Genomic DNA, 20,044 nt, shown 5'->3' on the forward strand with positions numbered 1-20,044 from the left:
GGGCGCAGATCCCAGCCTCTATTACAGCTCTATCCTTTGCCTCTCAACCCAGGTTTTCCTTATCTGTAAAATGAGCACACCGGTCAGTCCCTGTATTGTCATCACAGAGGTGACAGTTGGTGGCAGGATGTCTAGAAAGTGCCCACACAGTGCTTGGCATGTGGAGAACCAGGAATGTCAGCTCTTGTGAGCCCAAACTTGCATCTCACCTGGACACCATCTGCCTGCCTGGCCGGGCTCTACCTGTTGAAGCCCTGCCCTTTGAGGTCCAGCTCGGACAGTGCTGGGCTCTGCAGCTCACCCCACCAGAAGCCTGTCCCACTGCTGTTTTGGGGCACATTTAAACCTCCCTCTTAGCTCTTATCACTGTGTTGCTGTTCTGCTTGACATTCTTATCTCCCTCGCCAGAGGGGTGCGCTTCAAAGCCAGGACAGCCTCTAACGGCTTGCCCACTCCCCTCCCTGGAGCCAGAAGTGCTCACACCCGAGAGCCTTGGGTTATAGCACCTCAGCCACAGGCCGTTCACTGGTCCAGACCCAAGGATGGCCCCTGTGGGGCCACACAGCCAGGATGGACCCCAAGGCCCTTTCATCCCCATCCCCTTTTCTGTGTCTTTTAGTCCACTTCTCTGGCCATTGCCCTCGAGTGGATTCTCCCCTCTGACCCAAGCCTGAGGAGAGGGCAGGGGCTGTTTTGTGTTTCAGGGTGGGAAGTGTCATCCTAGTAGTCACACAGGCAGTGAGAGGTTAGCCAGGCAGAGGGCCAGGAGGGGACCTCCACTATGAACCTGGAAGGTGGTCATTGAGTGCAACAAGTGGCCCCCTGAGAACAAATGACAAGGTGCAGGGACACTGAGCAGAACATGCAGAGCATCCATCCTAGAACTCAAGGCCCTGAGTACCCCTGCCTTTTCTCTGCCCCCCGCCCCCAGCTCCTCCTGCTGCTTTTCCTTCTTAAACTCTGAATTCATCAAAGCAGATTGTCTGCCTGGGTCACTGAGCTTGGAGATCAGCCATTTATTTTCTGTGTCATATTGATCAGGTTTCCCTGCCGAGATGATTCAATTACAAGGCATCCCATTGGCACATCCCACTGGGCAGGATTGGAACTTCTGCTACCCCTGAGGGCCCACACCAGGCATGCCTGCCTGGAGTGGGGCAGCCATCCGACCCTGCACCTCTCCCCAGGGAAAGAAGGTTCTTCTGCTTTTGTTCTCTGCTCAACTCCCATAGCAGCTGCCCTCCAGCTCTTGGCGCACAGCGTCTTCTGTTTGTGGACTGTCCCACTGCCCAGGCCTTGGATCTACGTTCATCTCTGGAGGCTGCTGCCTCGTCTGGCTGAGCGCAGCCTCTCCCACAGCACCTCCTCAGCTCTGCGTCTTACCTGGCAGGGTCCCGATGGCACCTGATCTGGAGCTGTGGCTGGGGCTGGGCCCCATGTTTCCCCAGGGAGGCACCGTCTTGGGTTTCACAGTGGCAGCCAGTGTGGGCCCATGCTGGTGACTCAGGCTCTGACCCAGCTGGGCGGGCCCAGGAGGCCATGGTTTCCATACCACTGCAGTCACGGCCCTGCGAGAGAGTGGGGAGTGACATCCACACGGGCCGTACCACAACTGTGCAGGCCTCAGCCGGCAGGGCTGGTCCCTCTGTGCTGTGTGTGGGACAGGCGAGGGGTTCTCAGTAGATGCAAGGAGGAGTGGGCTTCAGCCAGGTCCACACCTCTCTCCTCATGCAGCCTGGGAACACCGCCAGGTTGTAGGGAGTGCGAGATGCAGATGCTATAGGTGACGCTGCTCTTGCCCGGTCTGAGAAGGTGTGTGTCGGGGTCCTGGCCTCCAACACAGACAGGCACTCCCCGCCCTGCCTGTAGAGCCTCCTCCTGGAAACTCACGTGGCTTCCAGCTCTGCTGGGAGATCCCCCAGTTCCTCCTCTGGAGCTCAGTCGGCGTCTCCCAGGAGCCCCGCCCTCAGTGCCGTGTCCCTTCTCTGATGCTCTTGCTGCGGTTGGCGTGTGGCCTGTTTTTTCCCACCTTTTTTCCCTTTTGGTCTTTTGTCATCCTTTTGTCCATTTGTGCCATATCTGAGACTCTAAGCCCTGGAGAGAAGGGACGTGGGAGTGATCAGCCCAAGGGATTGGAGCCCAGAGCTCCCAGGTGGGGGTGGAGCTGGGGGACTGGTAGGGTCCCAGATGTTTCCAGCATGGCTTCCCAGGTGCCAGAGTGAGGGCGGCCCTGCACATAGATGCCTGTGGAGCTGTCAGGGCTCCCAGGGGAGGCAGAAAGGTGACACTCCTGGGGGGCTGGAAGAGGCTATGGGGTCTGCCTGTGCCCTTGCCCCTCAGGGGACATGGTGCCTGCCAGCAGGGGCTGCTCCCTGGGAGCACCTGTGCTCCCTGCACTGAGCAGGCCCTCGGCCCGGAAGGTGTGGTTTTTGAGCCCTGGCGCCTCGGCTGCCCTTTGAGTTCACCAGAAGAGTCTAGTCTCACGTCAGGCAGCTAACTCATTTCCCTCTGTGGCAACCACCGAAGCTGAGAACGTCCTGTTTTACCATAATCAAAAGAAGTGAAACCATGCCATGAAATAAAGTGGAACGCCCTAAAAACACCTAGGAGAGACCAGTGTCTTTCCTTATAAAGTCAGAACCAGGAGGGCAGCCCCTGCCTACCTTGGAGGTCCCTCAAAGGCTGGGGCATGACTGAGTGGGCCCTGAGCCAGCCCTGCTTCCTTCCTGTGCCCCCACCGCAGGGTCTCATCTCTCATCTGTGCCCCCCACCCCATCCCCTCCTAGGCTCCTGACACGTAGCCATTGTGAGAACACTTGACTCACAGGGACATGCAGGTTCGGGGTGACAAAGACCTGTAGGCCAGGCCTGCCCTGCAGTTCTGTGCTCCACTTGGAGGACCAAGATGCCCAGGGAGAATAACAGCAGTCATGGGTGTGGGCAGGGGGAGTACCCTGAGCACACATGCGCATGCAGCGCCCACGAAGCCTGGCCACAGCCCTACGAGTGCACACCTGTCACTCCACTTTATAGAAGCAAAAACTGAGGCCCAGCGAGGCTGATTGCCCAAGACCACACAGATAGAAGGCAGTGGACCAGTTGTTGAACGATAGTGGTCCGACACTCCTGTCAGCTGGTGGGCCCCTTGGTGCCCTTAGCCCCGGGAGCTGTCCTCACAGGTGGCTGCCAGGAAGTTTCATGTGCATGGGTTCACACACATGCTCACACACATGCATGAAAAGTCACTTCCAGGCACCACAGTAGTTGGCTTCTGTCGGGCAGGTCTTTCCCTCTTGCTCAGCGCTTGTCCCACACGCAGTCTGCATGTTTGTTCAGCCTCGGAACCTGCTTGCCTCTCGGGGCGCCCCTGGGGAATGCAGACCCACAGTCCGAGATTCCTTCCCAGAGAGGCAGGACTTCAGGGTCACGGTTCCCTGAATGAAAGGGCTTCTGTGAGCATGGGTGCCTCAGCCCTGTGAGAGGACATCACTGGGCCATGGTTGGGCCCAGGCAGGTCTGCACAACCCAGAGACTGGGGAACATTGTGGAGCCGCCATTGCGGCATAACAAGGTAGCTCGGCCAGGGACGGCTTCCAGCAGGAAGAGCCCCCTGCCCTGGGTTTCCAGGAGCATGCAGATTTGGGGGGGGTGGGTATCGTTCAGCCCCTCATTTTGCCATTGGCTGCCACATTCAGTCTCCCTGGGAAGCCATGGTAGATGTCCTGAGCCCCTGCCCTGCTTCCCTTCAGTGGACAGGGCAGGAAGGCATCCTGGAGTCTCCTCCCCTGAGGCTCACACACTTTTCCTCCTTTGTCCCCCAGCTGGTCAGCGAGAAGGTCGGAGGGGCTGAAGGGACCAAGCTTGACGATGACTTCAAGGAGATGGAGAAGGTAATGGGAGAGGTGGTGCCCGTCTCATGCCTGGCAGTGTTACCAACCCCCATAGGGCCTGCCCCTGACAGCTGGCGGGAGGCCAGGCTCACCAGGAGGGTCTAGGCGGGTCACAGGGCTCCCCTAGTCCTGGGCAGGCAGTGGTGAGGGCATAGCATGGCCAACAACACGGAGGCCAGGGAGCCCCCAGAAGCAGCGGGCAGTTCTTGTGTGGGCTCTAAGCAGGGCAAGAGCTGTCCAGGGGCTCCTGGTTTGGCCTCGGGTGCCCCGGCAGTTTCAAAACCCCACACATGGCCTCTCTCTACAGAAGGTGGATGTTACCAGCAAGGCTGTGACAGAAGTGTTGGCCAGAACCATCGAGTACCTGCAGCCCAACCCAGGTAGGGGCCAGCCTGCTGTGAGGGGTCTGACCCCAACTCTTTGAGCTCTCTGTCGGGAATCTTCCAGTCACCAGAACATGAAGAAGGAATGTATGGGCCCACAGAATTGAGATGCCCAGGGATAGGCAGGTTCAGGCATGGCTGGATCCAGGCATCCAAAGGATGTCCTCAGGGCCCTGCCTTTCCCTTCTGTGTCATCTGTCAGCTCTCATTTCTCACAACAGTCCTAGCCTTAAACTGTCCTTACAGCTAATGGTCCCAGTAGAAAGAGTATCTTTTTACCCCCACCTAACCCAATTTGAATCAAGTATCAGGCCCCAGCCACATGCCTACCTTTGGAGCATGAGGTGGGGCCTTCTCCCCAAGGAAAATCCAAATTCTGGTTTGCAGTGAAAGGTGACAGATGCAGGACAGCAGCAAAGGCAGCAGTGTCCCCTGAGGCCTGTGCCGGGACAGACTGGAGCTAGCAGAGGCTCAGGCACAGCACACACACCCCTACCCCCCTCTGGGCAGAGACCTGTGCTGGGGCCACCTGTACCTGTCTGCACCTACACCTACCTGCCCTGCTTCTCTGGGGGCCTCAAGGAGCCAGTCACCTCTCCTGACCACTGCCAGTGCTCCTTTGTGCACGTGAGAGCAGAGGAGGGGAAGTCTGTTCAGGGGTTCTTCTCATATTCCTGTTCCTCAGCCCAAGGGAGTGCTTTAGAAATAAATACCCAGGCAGAGGTGGGTAGCTGGTGGTACTGGCAAGCACAGGCCTGGTGGCTCAAGAGACCACCTGCACACCCACCCGGTCCGTCCTCTTCCAGCCTCTCGGGCCAAGCTGACGATGCTCAACACGGTGTCCAAGATCCGTGGGCAGGTGAAGAACCCCGGCTACCCGCAGTCAGAAGGCCTGCTGGGCGAGTGCATGATCCGCCACGGGAAGGAGCTGGGTGGCGAGTCCAACTTCGGTGAGGCCGAGGGAAGGCTGGAGTGGGGAGGGCCTGAGAACATGGGGCAACAGCATCTCTGCGCAGCGGGCAGGCTGGCCCTTCCCCCATAGCTCCAAGGTCTTCTCCAGGGCTGGCTAGTCCTCTGGACGAGGGCGGTGAAGCTCCTGAGAAAGCCCCTCTGGTCCACAACAGGTGCTGCCTACAGTATCATGGCTGTGGGGAGGCCACCCTCCCACCACAGCTGGGTCAGGGCAGACCTGGGTGCCTTTGAAGAGGTGGGAAGGTAGCTTGTGAACACCCATCATCACCAGCCCCTGTGGCTCTGTGTCAGATTTCAGGGTCCCTTGTTCTCAATTCTGGCGTCCAGGTCCTTGGCATGGGGTATCTCAACCCTAGGGGCCAAGGCCTCCTGTGACAGCTTCCTCCCCCAGGTGATGCCCTGCTGGACGCCGGGGAGTCCATGAAGCGCCTGGCTGAGGTGAAGGACTCCCTGGACATAGAGGTCAAGCAGAACTTCATCGATCCCCTCCAGAACCTGTGTGACAAGGACCTGAAGGAGATCCAGGTGTGCCAGGCCCGCCTTCACTTCCACCCCCAGACAGCCCAGCCTGGGCCAGGTTTCCAGTGGGAAGGGCTGAGGGGAATCAGGCAGCCCTCCCTCCCCGAGGTCCCAGACCAGCAGTGTGACCTGCGTCCCTGACCCCTAGCACCACCTGAAGAAGCTGGAAGGCCGCCGCCTGGACTTTGATTACAAGAAGAAGCGGCAGGGCAAGATCCCCGACGAGGAGCTGCGTCAGGCCATGGAGAAGTTTGAGGAGTCCAAGGAGGTGGCTGAGACCAGCATGCACAACCTCCTGGAGACCGATGTACGTACTGGGCTGAAAGCCCCTAGAACAAGGAGCCCAGTGGTGGCGCTAGCTTCCCCCAGCTGGTGGGCAGGCTCAGCGCCTATTTAGGGCATGAAGGAAGAGGGAACAGGAAGGTAGGGACCAGCCTACTGAGGCTTTGGGGTCTCCTCAGGCCCTTTACCCTCCTTTGGCTGTATTTCAAGGGTTAGGTGGACAGGACGGGGCCAGGCTTCTGTGTCTGGAACAGTCTGGGAAGGCTCCCTGCAGGAGGCAGCCTAGAGATGGGGGTCAGAAAGAGGGCAGCTCTTCAGTCCTGGCTGGTCCCTTGCAGATCGAGCAGGTGAGCCAGCTTTCCGCCCTGGTGGACGCCCAGCTGGACTACCACCGGCAGGCCGTGCAGATCCTGGACGAGCTGGCGGACAAGCTCAAGCGAAGGTGAGCCAGTTCCCTGCTCCTGGCCTTCCCTGTGGGAGCCCCCACCCGCTCTGCTGCCCAGGAGGCCCAGTGCCCACGCCAGCCCTTCTGGAAGATGTGCCCGCTTCTGGACAGCTAAGCCTGCTGTGAGCACATTCCTTCCAGAGCAGCGGGGTTGCCTCCTTTTCAGAAAGGATCCCCAAGCTGCATGAGTAGGTGGGGGGGGGGGGGGGCTCAGGGGGAAGCAGGACCTCCTCTCACTTATCCTGGTCCCAGAGGAGAGGCTTGGGGAGGTCCGCTGAGGGGAGGGTTTGTCCAGGCTGGTGTCCCCTGACCCTGGCCCCTTCCTTTCCTTCCCTGTCTCCTAGAGGGGCACTTGGGCTCCTCTCTGAGGGGGATCTTGCAGTCAGGCAGTGTCGAGGACCTGAGGTGGAAGCCCTTGTGGGTAGTAGTCCCTGGCGGTAGGGGGGTGTCTGTGGGCATCAGCTTCCCAGGCACCACTGCTGAGGAGGCTTCTGGGTTCAGTAGGACCCAGCTGGTCCCAGCATTCCGCCGTGCACAGTGCTTGCCCTCACAACCTCCCATGGGCATAAACAGCTGGGAGCGCTGTTAGGACGCAGCCCTACAGCTGCAGCTGCTCACTTGCTCCCTTCCATGCAGGATGCGAGAAGCCTCTTCACGCCCCAAGCGGGAGTATAAGCCCAAGCCCCGGGAGCCCTTGGACCTGGGAGAGCCTGAGCAGTCCAATGGGGGCTTCCCCTGTGCCACGGCCCCCAAGATCACAGGTAACCAGCAGGAGGGTGCGCTCTGTCCCAGGCCCATCCAGGGCAGCCCGAGCCCACCATCCATCCAACCATGGGCTGGTTCTCTCGAGAGGGCCCTGGGATGGGCCCCAGGCCCCAGCCCTGCATTCTCATCCCGCCTCTGTGCTTTGTCTGCAAGCAGCTTCGTCATCCTTCCGGTCTTCCGACAAGCCCACCCGGACCCCCAGCAGCAGGAGCATGCGTGAGTATCTTCCCGCAGGTGCTGGCCCTGCCCTGTGTTTATGATGTGGCCTGCTAGTATGTTCCAGAAGGATCTTTCTCCTCCTCCCTGTCTCTTGTAGAAGTGGAGCTGGGCCTCCCTCTGCTCTGAGTGGCACCCTGTGCCCTTGTGGTCACTGTCATCCTGATGCTACCAGGTGACCCCAGCTCCTCCTGGGAGCGTTCTGATGACCACTCACAGAGCCCTTTTCCTTCCTCTGCTCCTCTGACAGTTCTGGGAGCCAGAGAGGAGGGAGCAGTGGCCTGGGCAGGAAGGGAGGCGGTGTCACGCTGCACACCTGCAGGGGCAGGTGACAAGCCAGACCTTCCCCCGCCCCCAGCACCCCTGGACCAGCCAAGCTGCAAGGCCCTGTACGACTTTGAGCCTGAGAATGACGGGGAGCTGGGCTTCCACGAGGGCGACATCATCACCCTGACCAACCAGATCGACGAGAACTGGTACGAGGGCATGCTCCATGGCCAGTCTGGCTTCTTCCCGCTCAGCTACGTGGAGGTGCTGGTGCCACTGCCCCAGTGACAGCGTCTCGGTGACACACTGGCCCACCTGCCCCTCCGTCCAGATCTCTGCATTCCACAGGCCCGTGGCGAGGGCAGAGCTCGCAGCCTGCAGGGTGGCCTCCTCCCCACCTGGACCAGGGGCATGGGGCCCCTGTTTACACTAGCGATAACCCCCGGTGGGGGCTCCCTTCCCCACTCCACGTGGCCATCTTGGGGGCTGGGCAGTGTTCCTCTTCCTGCTGCTCGCTGACTGCCCCCCAGCCCCGCCCAAGGGGGCTCACACTAAGGTGCTCTTAGAAACACTAACTCCTCCTGCCCCCTCCAGGGACTGGTAACGCCAGGTGGGCCCCCTTCACATACTCGCACCCACACTGTCCTCTCGCCACCCTGTGTTCCTCCATCTGGAGACCTGCCCTCAACAGGATGGAACTGAACATCTGTATGATGGCTGGTCTGGGCGGGACCCCTGGCTGAGACTCACCACCCTGCTTTTAAATTGCCCCAGGAAACTCCTCCCAGGGCCCCTGAACACCTACAGATGCCACCTACCTGGGAAGGCCTCACCCTTTCCCTCCAGGCCAGGCGCTTGGGGAGAGACGAGCCTGGGGTCCTCAGGGGCCTTCTCGGCAGCACTCAGGTGGCCATGTCTCCCTCCTGCAGGCTGCTGAGTCCCACACCCCACACTGGGCCAAGCACAACCTACCACCACCAGCACGTGCTCACACTCACACTCACACACACACACACACACACACACACACACACGGGACCACGGGAGCCCAGCCTCCACTCTGGAAGGTCAAGCACAAAGGCTTTGATAAGTGAATGTCCCCAGGACCCCTGGGGCCCTATGGGGGAGTCACGGGCATCTCTTGGTCCTGAGCCAATCACCATACCCCTTTGGACAGTGGTCCAGGCTATCTCCTCCAGACCAAGGTAGGCAGTTGCCCGGACCAGCAGGGCCCCAGCCCTGCACCCACTTCCTCTCTTGCCTAGTCCAAAAGCTGGCTAAACAGGGGACCCCGGGGCCTGATTCACATTCCCCTCCTCTGGTGACCTGGTAAAGCCCTCAAGGACACCAGGCTCTCCCTGCTCACCCCCGAGGCCCCCTGGTTGCCAGTACATGGAGGAGGCACAGACATCACGGCCTAGGGCAGACTGAAATGTAATCCTGATTTTTTTAAAAAAAGAAGTATTAAACGTCTCTTTCTACAGCCTTTTGTCTGGTTGCAGGGCAGGGTGGGCCCTCCTGAGGGGTCTCCAGCCAGAGCAGGGCCCACATGGGCACCAGCCCACAGTGAGCCCAAGAGGGATGTCCTTCGCTTGCCCAGTCACTGGCACTGGCAGTATGTGCCTGAAAGGCCCCTCCCCACAGCCACGGCTGCACAAATGGCGTCCCCGCCTGCACCTGGGAGACACAAGCTTGGGCTGTTTCTCTCCTTTATTATCTGAGCTCTTGTGGTCACACAACTCAGTCACACAGGAACAGAGCAGCACAGCCGCAGACAAAGGCCCTGAACCCATTCCCCTCACCCAGAGCTGCCGGGGACCAAGAATGACCAAAGGTCACCCAGGTCCTTGGAAGCTGGTGCCCTCAGCTCCCCTGCTTGAGGATGCTGTAAACCTGCTCCAGCACGTGGCACAGGCCCTGGTCCTTGGACGTCCTGCTGGCCAGGGACATCTGAAACAAGCAGGCCTGGCCTCAGGGCTGCAGCCCGGCAGAGGGGCTGTCCTAACCTAGGCACCTGCTTAAAGACATGCCTTCTTTTTATTTTTTGGTGTTTTTAAGTCCACACCCACGGCATATGGAGGTTTCCAGGCTAGTGTCTAATCAGAGCTGTAGTCACTGGCCTACGCCACAGCCACACCAGATCCAAGCCACGTCTGTGGCCTACATCACAGCTCACAGCAACACTGGATCCTCAACCCACTGAGCGAGGCCAGGGATCGAACCCACATCCTCATGGACACGAGTCAGATTAGTTTCTGCTGAGCCAGGACAGGAACTCCAGGACATGCCTTCTTTTTAAAGAGAAGTACATTTCGACTTGAAGGCCCAAGTATGTCATCATTTAGGGGCAGGGTCCCCCCGCCATACTGTCTTACACACATTACCCCCCTCAGATGCCAGGTGCCTGCCCCCCACCCCCAGCACCAGGGTTGGAGGTGACCAGTAGCAGCTTTAAGCCCTGGTCACTGTCAAGTCCAAACAAAAGCAAACTGAAACTGCATTTCTTTGCAAATCAAGAGTGGGGAGTGTCTTCTGAGCATGACTCTCAGGCATGATATAAGGAAGCACTGAAAAGGCTACCAAGCCCTTGCTCACATCCTGCCAATTCTAGGGTCACTGGGCCGCACCCAGGCCCCTCTGGTTGAGCTTTGCTGGCGTGAACCCCTCTGCACCTCACTGGGCGGCCGAGGGATAAACAGCGCTCAAAGCAGCATCTCCAACTGGAATGTCCCAGGGGTCGTGAGGTCTACAGGGCTTTTACATTTTCATGCATTTGAATGGTGATCACCACTGTCACCACCCCCTGTGACAAAACACTTTTTCTTTGGCAGCAGTCATTCGTGCCCGTACTGTTTTTGTACAGGCCCACTTAAGAACTCACTCTCCGGCTGCCCATGGATATATTCTTGCGGCCTTTCCGAGGTCATCCTCGTAAAAGGAAGGGCTTGCACAGGACTTGGGGTGTGTCTCACCTTGAGCTTGTCGAGGTAGGTGTGCTCCTGGTTCCAGGGCTCCTGGAACCTGACGAGGTCAGGGGCGCCCTTGTAGAACTCTACCAGCAGCATCTGCGGGACAGGGGGCTGATGAGCCAGGCACTCAGGATACAGTGGGGGGTGGGACAGATGCTTGAGGAGCTTCTAGTGTAACACAGTGCAGCACACAGGCGTTACCCATATCCACAAGAGGTAACCCGCTGAGCAGTGCCACCCAGGAGAAACAAGGGAGCCTGGCAGGAGGGCCCTGGAGGGGGAGACAACTCCCCCAGAAGCAGAGGGAGACACACTGAATGTGACTCAAAACCCATCAGCCCTAACATGGCTCCCTGCTTTAACCTCATCCTGAGCAGAAACACCTGTGAAATCACAGGTTCACAGCAAGTAGCTCCATTTGTTTAAATTGCCTGTTGAAGGCCAGGCATTACAGAACATTCTTCAGGGTAACACCCAAGGTTCTCACAATGTCTCCACTTGGAGAAATCAGTGGCAGGTGCAGAGGCCCAAGGCAGGAGCGTCCCTAGCATGTTCTAGAACAGCAAGGAAGCCAGGTGGGTGAGGGGGAAGAGGTAGGAGGAGCCAAGAAAAGGATCTGAGCCACGATCCTAAAGGCTGTCATTTTCAGCAGTGGAAGAGAAGCCTAATCCTCCCCTGATATGGGCATCTAGTCATTGTTTCCCGAGTCCTAAAGTGTAGTCTGTCCAGCTGGGGCCCCTCAGTCCCTTCCCCCCGCCCCCTGCTCTCCCTGAGGCCCCCACCCAGGACTGAGCTCACCATCTCATGAAGGATGTCATTAGTCAGGAAGCTGTCCTGGACATAGGCCATTTCCACGTCCATGGGGATGCCATAGTCACTGGGCCTTTGCTGGCAGAGATGAGAGCAGGTCACCACTAGCCCTCCCCTCAGACACCATCCCAAGACAATAGTGATCACTGGGAAATGCCCTGTACCAAAAATCTGAGAGTCGATACTCTAGGCCTGCCTCTGCGTTGGGATCAGGTGCAGAGCCATGTGTGACCTTAGAGGACCCCAGCAATGTGACCAGGGAGGTGCGGCTAGGGAGGCAGGGTGGCATCCCCTCACCACAAACACAGAGAAGTGTCCATAGCTCCAGAATTCCTTTCCAAAGCTGTTTTGTTTTTTGTTTTGTTTTTGTTTTACTTTTTTAGGACTGCACCCACGGCACATGGAGGTCCCCAGGCTAGGGGTCAAATCGGAGCTGTAGCCACTGGCCTACGCCACAGCCACAGCAACACAGGATCTGAGCCGCATCTGGGACCCACACCACAGCTCACGGCGATGCCAGATCCTTAACCTACTGAGCAAGGCCAGGGATCGAATCCGCATCCTCATGGGTACCAGTTGGATTCGTTTCCCCTGCGCCACAACGGGAACTCCCCAGGAGCTGGTTTCTGACCCCAAGAGGAACTTGGGGAATAAAAACAAATAAGGCTCAGGAAGGTGGCCATGTTGGTAGAAAAATCACGGTAAGGGTGGATTCCCCCCCACCTATACAACATCCTTCACATCCAGGCCCTGGAGAGATCCTGTGTTCCCATTTCACAGATGTGAGAAACAGGCCCCAGCTCCCCAAATGAGCACTCAACCGTCTTACCGTGTACTTGCCCAGGAGCCCTCCTGGGCGGGTGCCACACTGCCCACACCGCCCACCCACGCCCACAAGGCCTGGCCCCGCCCACACCTTCGGACCTGCCCCCCTCAGCCCCGCCTACCTCAGGGGGCGGCATCACCCAGAAGGGCGAGATCTTGGATTCTGGTCCCGGGTTGCCAGAGTAGTAAGGGGCTAAGGACAAGAGAAAGAGCAGGGGCTAGGCCTGAGGAGTCTAGGTGGCCCGGCACGACCCCACGACCGCCCCTTTCCTGGGACTCACAGCAGAGCAGGGCAAGGCAGGGTTGGAAGCCGTTGCTGGAGCCCTGAAGCCGCAGCTGGTAGTCCATCTGTGCGTCGATGTCCTGCAGTGACGGCAGTGCCGGGCTGTGCGGGTGGCTGTGATACCAGCCCACCAGAGACAGGCCCCGCAGGAGCAGACTCTGGTAGATCTGGGGGTAGAGACACGGCTGGGGCCAGTGCAGGACGGGGGCTCTGCCAGCCCCAGTGCGCTCACATCACTCCCGGCACGCCGCGCATCTGGCACCCATCCAGCCCACAAGCAGCCCACAAGAGTGCCTGCTGTGTTCCACCTGAGGACAGACCCTGCTCCACCCTCAGTGGGTCCAGTGGGGGCGCAGTCAACATACATATTAAAAAGGTGCCCCTGGAGTTCCCATTGAGGCTCATTAGCACATTAAGACCCTAACTAGTATCCATGAGGATACAGCCTCCCTCAGTGGGCTCAGATCTGGAGTTGCAGTGGCATAGGCCAGTAGCTCCAGTTCGACCCCTAGCCCCAGAACTTCCATATGCTGTGGGTGCAGCCCCCACCCCCGCAAAAGAAGACAAAAAAAAAAAAAAATTGCACCTATCAGAAAGGCAAAGTTATTTTGCTCACTGCTATATCCCCAGCTCAAAGAACAATTCCTGGCACACAGCAGACAACAAATAGTTAAATAAAGACATAAGTGATATGCATGCATTTGAGCAAGAACAGGTATTCCTGGATGCCATGAGCAAGTAGAAAGGCAAGAGCGGGGATAGAGAAAGAGGTGGGTGCTGCTCCTCCAGGAGGGTGGAGAGCACCTAGCACAGTGCGGGGAGCGCACTAAGCACCAGTATGAAAATATTAAGACTGGCAACCAATCTTTATCCGGCCTTTACCAGGTGCCAGGCAGGCTGTGGGCTGGCAGCATCTGCACAGAGGAAGAATGACAGTGGGAATCACAGGTGTGGGGACAGGCGCTCGCACACACATTCATTTGTACCCTTGCTGAGTGAAGACACTGTGCTAGGGTAGCCAGGACAGCTGTGCCCCGTGCCAGCCCTCCCCACCATGCCCCACCGCTGCCATGCACACCCTCACCTCCTCTTCCACTGTGGCCGCAGTCTCTGCGTCTCCTAGCCGGCTCCGGCAGGGGAAGGCTCTGAGCACAGTGAGCACTGCTCGGAGGCAGGAGAAGGCAAGGACATAGACCCCAGCCCCAAACACCACCCCCCCTTGCCCACAGACCCCAAATACCCACTCTGACTGTTGATGTCCCAGCGGCCCCCCAGGTACCCCACGACCTGGCTGCGGGTCAGGTGGCTGTGGAAATCCTAGGGAGGGGAGGGACAGGGGAAGACCGGCTCAGACTGCACCAGGCCCAATACCGCCCTGGAGGCCAGAGCCCTTGTGTTATGCAAGGGTCAGCCCACCCCGCTCCTTCTTCCTTCAGACATGGACTGAGTGCCAACTGTTTACCAGTTGTGAACAGAGCACAAAAGGTCCCTGCCCTCAAGGAGCTAAAAATTCCAGGAATGGGGCAGTACCGGGAGTAGGCAAGGAGCAGCAGAGCAGGGAAGCAATAGGTGGCCAAACCCCTGCCCAGGCCTGGGAGCCCCTGGCCCCTAAAGGACAACCCTGGCCCCTAAAGGACAAGGTGGGAGCCAGGTACACACCAGCAGGAACAGCACGTTGCTGGAGATGGCCACGTTGAAAGGTTGGAATTTGTTGATGGCTGCAAAGGACGTTACTTCCACCAGGGTGTGGGGGTTCCTGTGGGGGCCAGGGCATCCCACAGCCTCAGGAACATGCTGGTTCTTCCCTCACTCCCAAGCTGGCTCCCCAGCCCCCCAAGGCCAGCTCTGCAGATCTGAGGCCTTGTCTCCACCCGATCCCTGCTCTTGTTCCCCCAACACCAGCAAGAGCTCATGTAAAGGGAGATGGGGCTGGGGATCCTGGAGGGCACAGGGTGTGTCTGACCTGGCAGAGTCGCGATTACCCAGCATGCAATAGCGCACTGGCACCCGGGTCTTGTTTTCTACTCGTTTCCCTGGGGGTATGGCCTCTGCAGGGTGGGGGATAAGGAAAAAAAGGCTAGGTCAGTCCCTTCCCAGCCAGGAACTGGAAAACAAAATCCAGGAAGTCCAAGAAAGAAAAAACTCCAGGAGCAGCCTTAAAAATCAGGGGGCTGGAGTTCCCAATGTGGCAAAGTGGGTTAAGGTTCTGGCATTACCACAGCTGTGGCAGAGGTTGCACCTGCGGCTCAGATTCAATCCCTGGCCTGGGAATTTCCATATGCCGTCGGTATGGCCAAAAAAACCAAAAAAATCATGGGGCTGCACTGGGAAATCTGGTGGCAAATTAACAAATCAGACAGGAAAAATTTTTTAAATTAGAGATGGAGTTCCTGTCATGGCGCAGGAGAAATGAATCTGACTAGTAACCATGAGGACGCAGGTTCAATCCCTGGCCTCACTCAGTGGGTCAGGGATCTGGCATTGCCGTAAGCTGGGGTGTAGGTCACAGATGTAGCTGGGATCCCGCATTGCTGTGACTGTGGCATAGGCCGGTGGCTACAGCTCCAATTTGACCCTTAGCCTGGGAACCTCCATATGCCGTGGGTGTGGCCCTAAAAAAAAATTAGAGAAGAGCTCAGGAAATCAGGTGAGAACCAGGCAGGGGGCCAAAAAAATCAGGCAGCAGAGGTAGGAATCAGGCAAGAGGGCAAAGAAATCCTATAGGAGTGCAAGGAAATCAGGCATCATGGTGAAGAAATCGGGCAACAGATAAAGAAACTGGGCAGTGGGACCAGGAAATATAGTATCAAAGTTTAAGAACTCAAGCAGTGAGGGAGTTCCCATTGTGGCGGAGTGGGTTAAGAACCCAACTAATATCCATGAGGAAGTGGGTTTGATCTCCGGCCTTGATCAGCAGATTAAGGTGTCGCAAGCTGCAGTGTAAAAAGAAGATGCCGCTCAGATCCCATGGCTGTGGTGGAGGCCTGCAGCTGCAGCTGCAGCTGCAATTTGACCCCTAGCCAGGGGACTTCCATAAACTCAGGCAGTGACACTGAAATTAGGCAGCAGGGTTGGGAAGTCAGCCGGCTATCTTGGGGGTTCTAAGGAAAAGAAAGGCCAGGCTTGCCCCCAGCCTCCTCCCCGACCTGAGTGCTGTCCACTCCGCCCTGCTTTCTCCCCTTCCCTACCCATCTCACCTGGGTGGACGGGCTCTGAGGGGCCCTTTGCCTGTGGTCTCCGACTCTTATCCTCCGCTGAAACTCCTGTTAGAACCTCCTCCTCCTCGTCCTCCATCAGCAGCTCCTCCTCCTCCCCTTCGCTGGCTGGGCTCTGGCGGGGTTAGGGTTGGGGCGGGCAACAGCAGGACTTTCAGCTGGAAGCTCCCTACCCTCCCAAGTTCCACTGAGACCTCTGGCGGGCCCAAGCCTTCGGTTCCTGTCATTGCTCCATGTGCCCACTAGAGGGAGTGAGAGGTAGTCTAGGCTCTGGACTAGTCTCTCAGGTTTGAATCCCACATCTGCCTATTACAAACACTCTATTCTTTATTCTCATCTGTAAAACGGCACAATGATCTCCAACCCCATAGGGGTGGAAGAAGTGTGAAATGAGATAACACTTGAAGAGCATTTAGCATATGCCCTGTTACTCCATTCATTCAACAAGCAAGCACTTTGCATGTATTATTTTATCTGTCTCAATAACCTCTCCTGCTTCCTCCTAAAGTGCCCTTGCCAAAATTACCTCCCCATGTCCAGACCTGACGGCCACATGTCTACCCCCACTCCCCTGCTTCGGCAGCAACTGACTTGTCCAGTCCCCTTCCTCCTGGGAACTCCTTAAGGACTCCCACCCTCATACTCATCTGGCTTCCCTCCCACCTGTCTTGGACCTGCTTAGTCTCCCCCCTCTCCCTGGCCAGCCCAGGGCTGGGTCCTCAGGCCTCTTTCCTCCCCCGTCCACACCCCTCCCGGACTGCCTTGTCTCTCAGGGCTCAAACCCCATCTGCCCCTTGGTCAACTGCGCACAGTCCTGACTCCAGCCTGCACGTCCCCTGGGCTTCAGAGTAGAGGTCCAGCTGCTCCTCGACATCTCCACTGGGAGTTCACGGGCTTCACACTCAATATGGCCACCCTGCATCTGATCATCTCCCCAAACCTGCTTCTGCCCAAGGCCCACATCTCGATGAGGGCAACCCCATTCACCCACTTGCTCAGAACAAAATTATTTCCTAACACCAACACCAGATTCCATCAGCAAATCCTGACAGATCCACTTCTAGAATTAACCAGAATTTGCCCACTTCCTCCCTCCTCCATCGCCTGCCTGGTCCACCAGTCATCATCTACCTGGACCTGCACAGTCACCTGAACCCTGATGCCCTGACTCCTGCTCTCACACCCGCCCAGTCTGTCCTCTCTACAGCAGCCACTGGAGGGGGGCTTGAGCGCCTGAGTCAGGTCTAGCACCCTCCCGCCCACCTCCCCTGGAGTAAAAGCCCAAGTTCTCCCTGGGACCCACAAGGCTCTGCGTGACTTGCCTCGGTCGCCTTCCTGTCCGCCTTCTCTCTCTCCCCCTCACTCACGCTGCTCCAGCCATACTGGAGTCTCACTGTTCCTTCCCTACACGAGGCACAGTCCAACCTCAGGGCCTTTTGCATGTGCTGTTTTCCAGAAATCTTTAAAGCTCCCTCCCTCCCCTCCTTTAGTTCTCTAATCAAACATCTCCTTCTCAGTGAGACCTTCCCCGACCATCCAATTCCTCCCACCCTTCCCATCCCCTGCCCCTGCTCACTTCTTCCAATATACTGTAAGATGGACTTATTTTTTGTTTCTCTCTCCATGAAGGCAGGGATTCTTCTCATTTTGTTCTCTGCTTTATCTCCAAACCATGACACATCACTGGCATTTACTAAATACTCGCTCAAAGAACAGCCCTATGGCATAGTGTGAAAATTAGTTTTGTTAAGTCAACCTGGCTAGGCTCTAGTACTGTTATGTAATCAAACAATAGTCTAGGGGTTACTGTGAAGGTGTTGGATAGATGTGTTTCACATCTACAATAGGTTGACTTTCAATGAAGAAGATTATGCTTGAAAATGTTGGTGGGTCTCGCCCAATCTGTGGAAAGGCCTTAAGAGTAAAAACTGAGGTTTCCTGAACAACAAGGAATCTGCCTCAATATTGCAGCATCAACTCCTGCTTGAGTTTCCAGCCAGATCTGTGTGTTTGTACCTGATACACATGGGTACCGTTATCATCTCCATTTTACACATAAAGAAGACTGAGAACCCAGAGAGGGTTCTTGGCCAAGTTTCCCAAGCTCGTGATCATTCAAGGAACATCTGTTATTATCATGGCATTCAAGACCGTCCTAGATCTGGTCCCTGCTAACGTCTCCAGCTCTCTCAGATACCAAGGCATCTGCTTCTTCAGCTATCTCAGGCAATAATGGTTCCTTAAGCAGTATGTGTTGCTTCATGCCTACATGGCTTTGCATATGCCATTCCCCCCTCTGGAAAGCTCTTCCCTTCATCTTGCTTTGACAAACTCTTATTCATCCCTCAAGGCCCCAGCTCCAGTACTCTGTCTCGGGGCACTCTTTATGCAGCAGTGAGTCAGGGAGGCTAAAAGACGCACCTCATCGGCAGCAACTGCAGGCACATGGAACTGGTTTCGCCGGAGCCAGGCAGCCTTGTACTTGTCCAGTTTCTGGCCCTTGTACTTGACGGAGGCCCAGCCACAGCCGGACTTCTTGGCTGGGTTCACCAGCTTCTTGCAATGGGTGGCCCAGGCACTGGGTGAGTTGAACACCTGCCCTGTTTCCTGCCACACAATCCTCCCATCGGGCTGCAGGTCTCCCACGAACTTCTTCCCCTGCAGTGAGAGTGGGCTGGCTGGGCCCAGGAGCTGATACCCATCAAGACCCCTCCTCCAGAAAATCCTCCCTAACTCTCCCAGAGTTTGGCACCTACTTCCCACTTTCTTCCACAAAGCCTTTTAGCTTAGGTGCCTCCCAATACCTAGATATCCATGGTCTAGTCCTGTTCAGCCTGGATTGAAACTTCCAGTTATGTGTCTGTCCTCCACTCCCTTCACTGGACTGTGAGCCACAAAGGACAGAACAGGGTCTGTATTGCTCTCTGCTGTGTCCCTAATGCCCAACACAGCCTGGCACACAACAGGTGCTCAATTCACAAATTGCTCCCACTCACAAAGAGCAAAACTATATTAATAACAACAGTAATAACAGCAAACACTTATAAAGCACTTACTGTGTAGCAGGCATACTGCTGAGCACTTTATTCACTGAATCCTCATACGACCACGTGGGAGGGAAAAAATCCCGTTTTACAGATGGGGAAACTAGGACTTGAGGAGGCTGAGCGAGATCACACAGCCAGGAAAGCACTAGTGCCCTCTCTGAGCCTGCGTTTCTCCTTTGTGGAACTGGGTGTTTGGTAAACAATGTCCTCCTGCCCAAGAAGGTCAGGATGCTCCGTGCCTCAGTTTCCCCTCCCCACGCTGCGGCTTGGCCTGTAGCAAAGGAGCACTCTGGAGTCCGGTTTCCCCTTTTGGCCCCAGCTAGGATGGGCTGGGGCTGGGGAGCGCTCACCAGGTAGTAGATGGACAGCACCCCGGAGCCGGGCTCCAGCAGTCCGTCTTTGAGGAGCACGCGCAGCGTGACCGCGCGCCTAGTGAACGCGCTCCCGGGCCCGCCGCAGCTCCCCGCCCCGGCCCCGCCGCCGCCGCCACTGCGCGCGCCGCCGACTGCCCCTGGACGTTCGGGGTCCTCGGCCTCCGCCTCGTCCTCGTCGTCATCCGGCGCCTCCTCGCCCGCGCCGCCCGCCGGGGACAGCGACTCCGGAGCTGCAGGCAGCAACAGGCTGCAGAGGGGCCGCGCGCCCCGAGCCGGTCCACGGTCCAGCCCCCCAGCCTGGCGCCTCGCTGGACCCCCTCAAGGTTCGCCGTACCTGCCATGGCCGCTCCGCCCCACGCCCTGTGTGCCTCCGGCTCTTTCTTCCCCGCACGTGACGCAACTCCGCCCCGAGGGGGGAGCGCCCCAGCCATTGGCCGCTTCCAGTGGGCGGGCGGGGGCTCGGCCTGCTGGAGCGAACCAAGAAACAGGCCTCCGGCCTGCGCAGGAGGGAAAAGGAGGTGGGGGCTCAGCCCTCTGGGACTATTCTGGAGACTGAGGCCTGAGGCCACCTTCCGTGGGAATGGGGTGTAACGCAGAGCTCATAGTGCAATTGGGGAAACTGAGGCCGGGGACTTCCGCTTTCGGAGAACTAATGACTCCACCTGTGACCATTGCCTACTGGATTCTGCCCTGGAGAGGGGAGAAAAGGGAAATTGAGGTCCGCAACCACCCCTCTCGAGGGACCTACAGGCCTCGGCTGTTGGAACCACGGGAGAAAGTAA

General features: G+C 57.5%; 2 protein-coding genes and 1 long non-coding RNA gene across 13 annotated transcripts in view; 1 reads left to right on the forward strand and 2 right to left on the reverse strand.

Annotated features, from left to right (window-relative positions):
- SH3GL1 (SH3 domain containing GRB2 like 1, endophilin A2) overlaps positions 1 to 9,222 on the forward strand; it is a 30,987-nt gene extending 21,765 nt beyond the window's left edge. The window contains exons 2-10 of one of the 4 annotated variants that reach the window (XM_085010182.1): positions 3,822 to 3,890; positions 4,198 to 4,270; positions 5,080 to 5,223; positions 5,637 to 5,770; positions 5,913 to 6,071; positions 6,385 to 6,488; positions 7,128 to 7,252; positions 7,410 to 7,472; positions 7,723 to 9,222. In XM_085010182.1, the coding sequence (XP_084866308.1) occupies positions 3,822 to 3,890; positions 4,198 to 4,270; positions 5,080 to 5,223; positions 5,637 to 5,770; positions 5,913 to 6,071; positions 6,385 to 6,488; positions 7,128 to 7,252; positions 7,410 to 7,472; positions 7,723 to 8,027 (1,176 nt within the window). In that variant the 3' untranslated portion in view covers positions 8,028 to 9,222. The remainder of the gene's footprint in view (positions 1 to 3,821; positions 3,891 to 4,197; positions 4,271 to 5,079; positions 5,224 to 5,636; positions 5,771 to 5,912; positions 6,072 to 6,384; positions 6,489 to 7,127; positions 7,253 to 7,409; positions 7,473 to 7,722) is intronic. The other 3 variants (XM_005661329.3, XM_085010183.1, XM_003123066.5) reach the window with 3 other exon arrangements.
- On the reverse strand, positions 1,002 to 19,728 carry MPND (MPN domain containing). Of its 8 annotated transcripts, XR_014836635.1 has the most exons (14): positions 19,597 to 19,728; positions 19,239 to 19,492; positions 18,263 to 18,499; positions 15,824 to 15,956; positions 14,590 to 14,674; positions 14,286 to 14,382; positions 13,871 to 13,943; positions 13,711 to 13,787; positions 12,625 to 12,793; positions 12,466 to 12,536; positions 11,507 to 11,596; positions 10,712 to 10,804; positions 1,891 to 2,094; positions 1,002 to 1,568 (listed from the first exon to the last, which is right to left on the reverse strand). XR_014836635.1 is itself a non-coding variant. In XM_085010179.1 (13 exons), the coding sequence occupies exons 1-13, from the start codon at positions 19,691 to 19,693 to the stop codon at positions 2,053 to 2,055; spliced, it is 1,518 nt and encodes a 505-aa protein (XP_084866305.1). In that variant the 5' UTR covers positions 19,694 to 19,728; the 3' UTR covers positions 1,002 to 2,052. The 8 variants fall into 8 exon arrangements, 6 of the variants coding, with proteins under 6 accessions (XP_084866305.1, XP_013850220.2, XP_084866303.1 ...); XM_085010179.1 differs by having other exon boundaries at positions 1,002 to 2,094; XM_013994766.3 differs by lacking the exons at positions 1,002 to 1,568; positions 1,891 to 2,094 and adding an exon at positions 9,432 to 9,689 and having other exon boundaries at positions 12,625 to 12,706.
- LOC146405527 (uncharacterized) lies at positions 2,597 to 8,376 on the reverse strand. The gene is made up of 3 exons (XR_014836637.1): positions 4,829 to 8,376; positions 4,604 to 4,712; positions 2,597 to 3,434 (listed from the first exon to the last, which is right to left on the reverse strand). It is a non-coding gene; the product is annotated as an uncharacterized LOC146405527 (long non-coding RNA).
- Positions 19,729 to 20,044: the final 316 nt, after the last annotated feature.

This window comes from Sus scrofa, chromosome 2 (genome assembly GCF_054392235.1).
Source record: "Sus scrofa isolate SSC_HxYL_T2T_F1_AM1 chromosome 2, Sscrofa_HxYL_maternal_Yorkshire_Landrace_v2.0, whole genome shotgun sequence".
Lineage (NCBI taxonomy): Eukaryota > Metazoa > Chordata > Mammalia > Artiodactyla > Suidae > Sus > Sus scrofa.

Excerpts from the sequence above, each read along its gene's own strand:
- MPND (XM_085010181.1), bottom strand. The coding sequence starts at position 19,693 with ATGGCTGGGGCGCTCCCCCCTCGGGGCGGAGTTGCGTCACGTGCGGGG. Across the intron at positions 13,788-13,870 it reads CTGGGACATCAACAGTCAGA|TGCTCACTGTGCTCAGAGCC; the intron begins GTGGGTATTTGG and ends GCCTCCGAGCAG. Across the intron at positions 9,690-10,711 it reads CCTACCTCGACAAGCTCAAG|ATGTCCCTGGCCAGCAGGAC; the intron begins GTGAGACACACC and ends TGCTTGTTTCAG.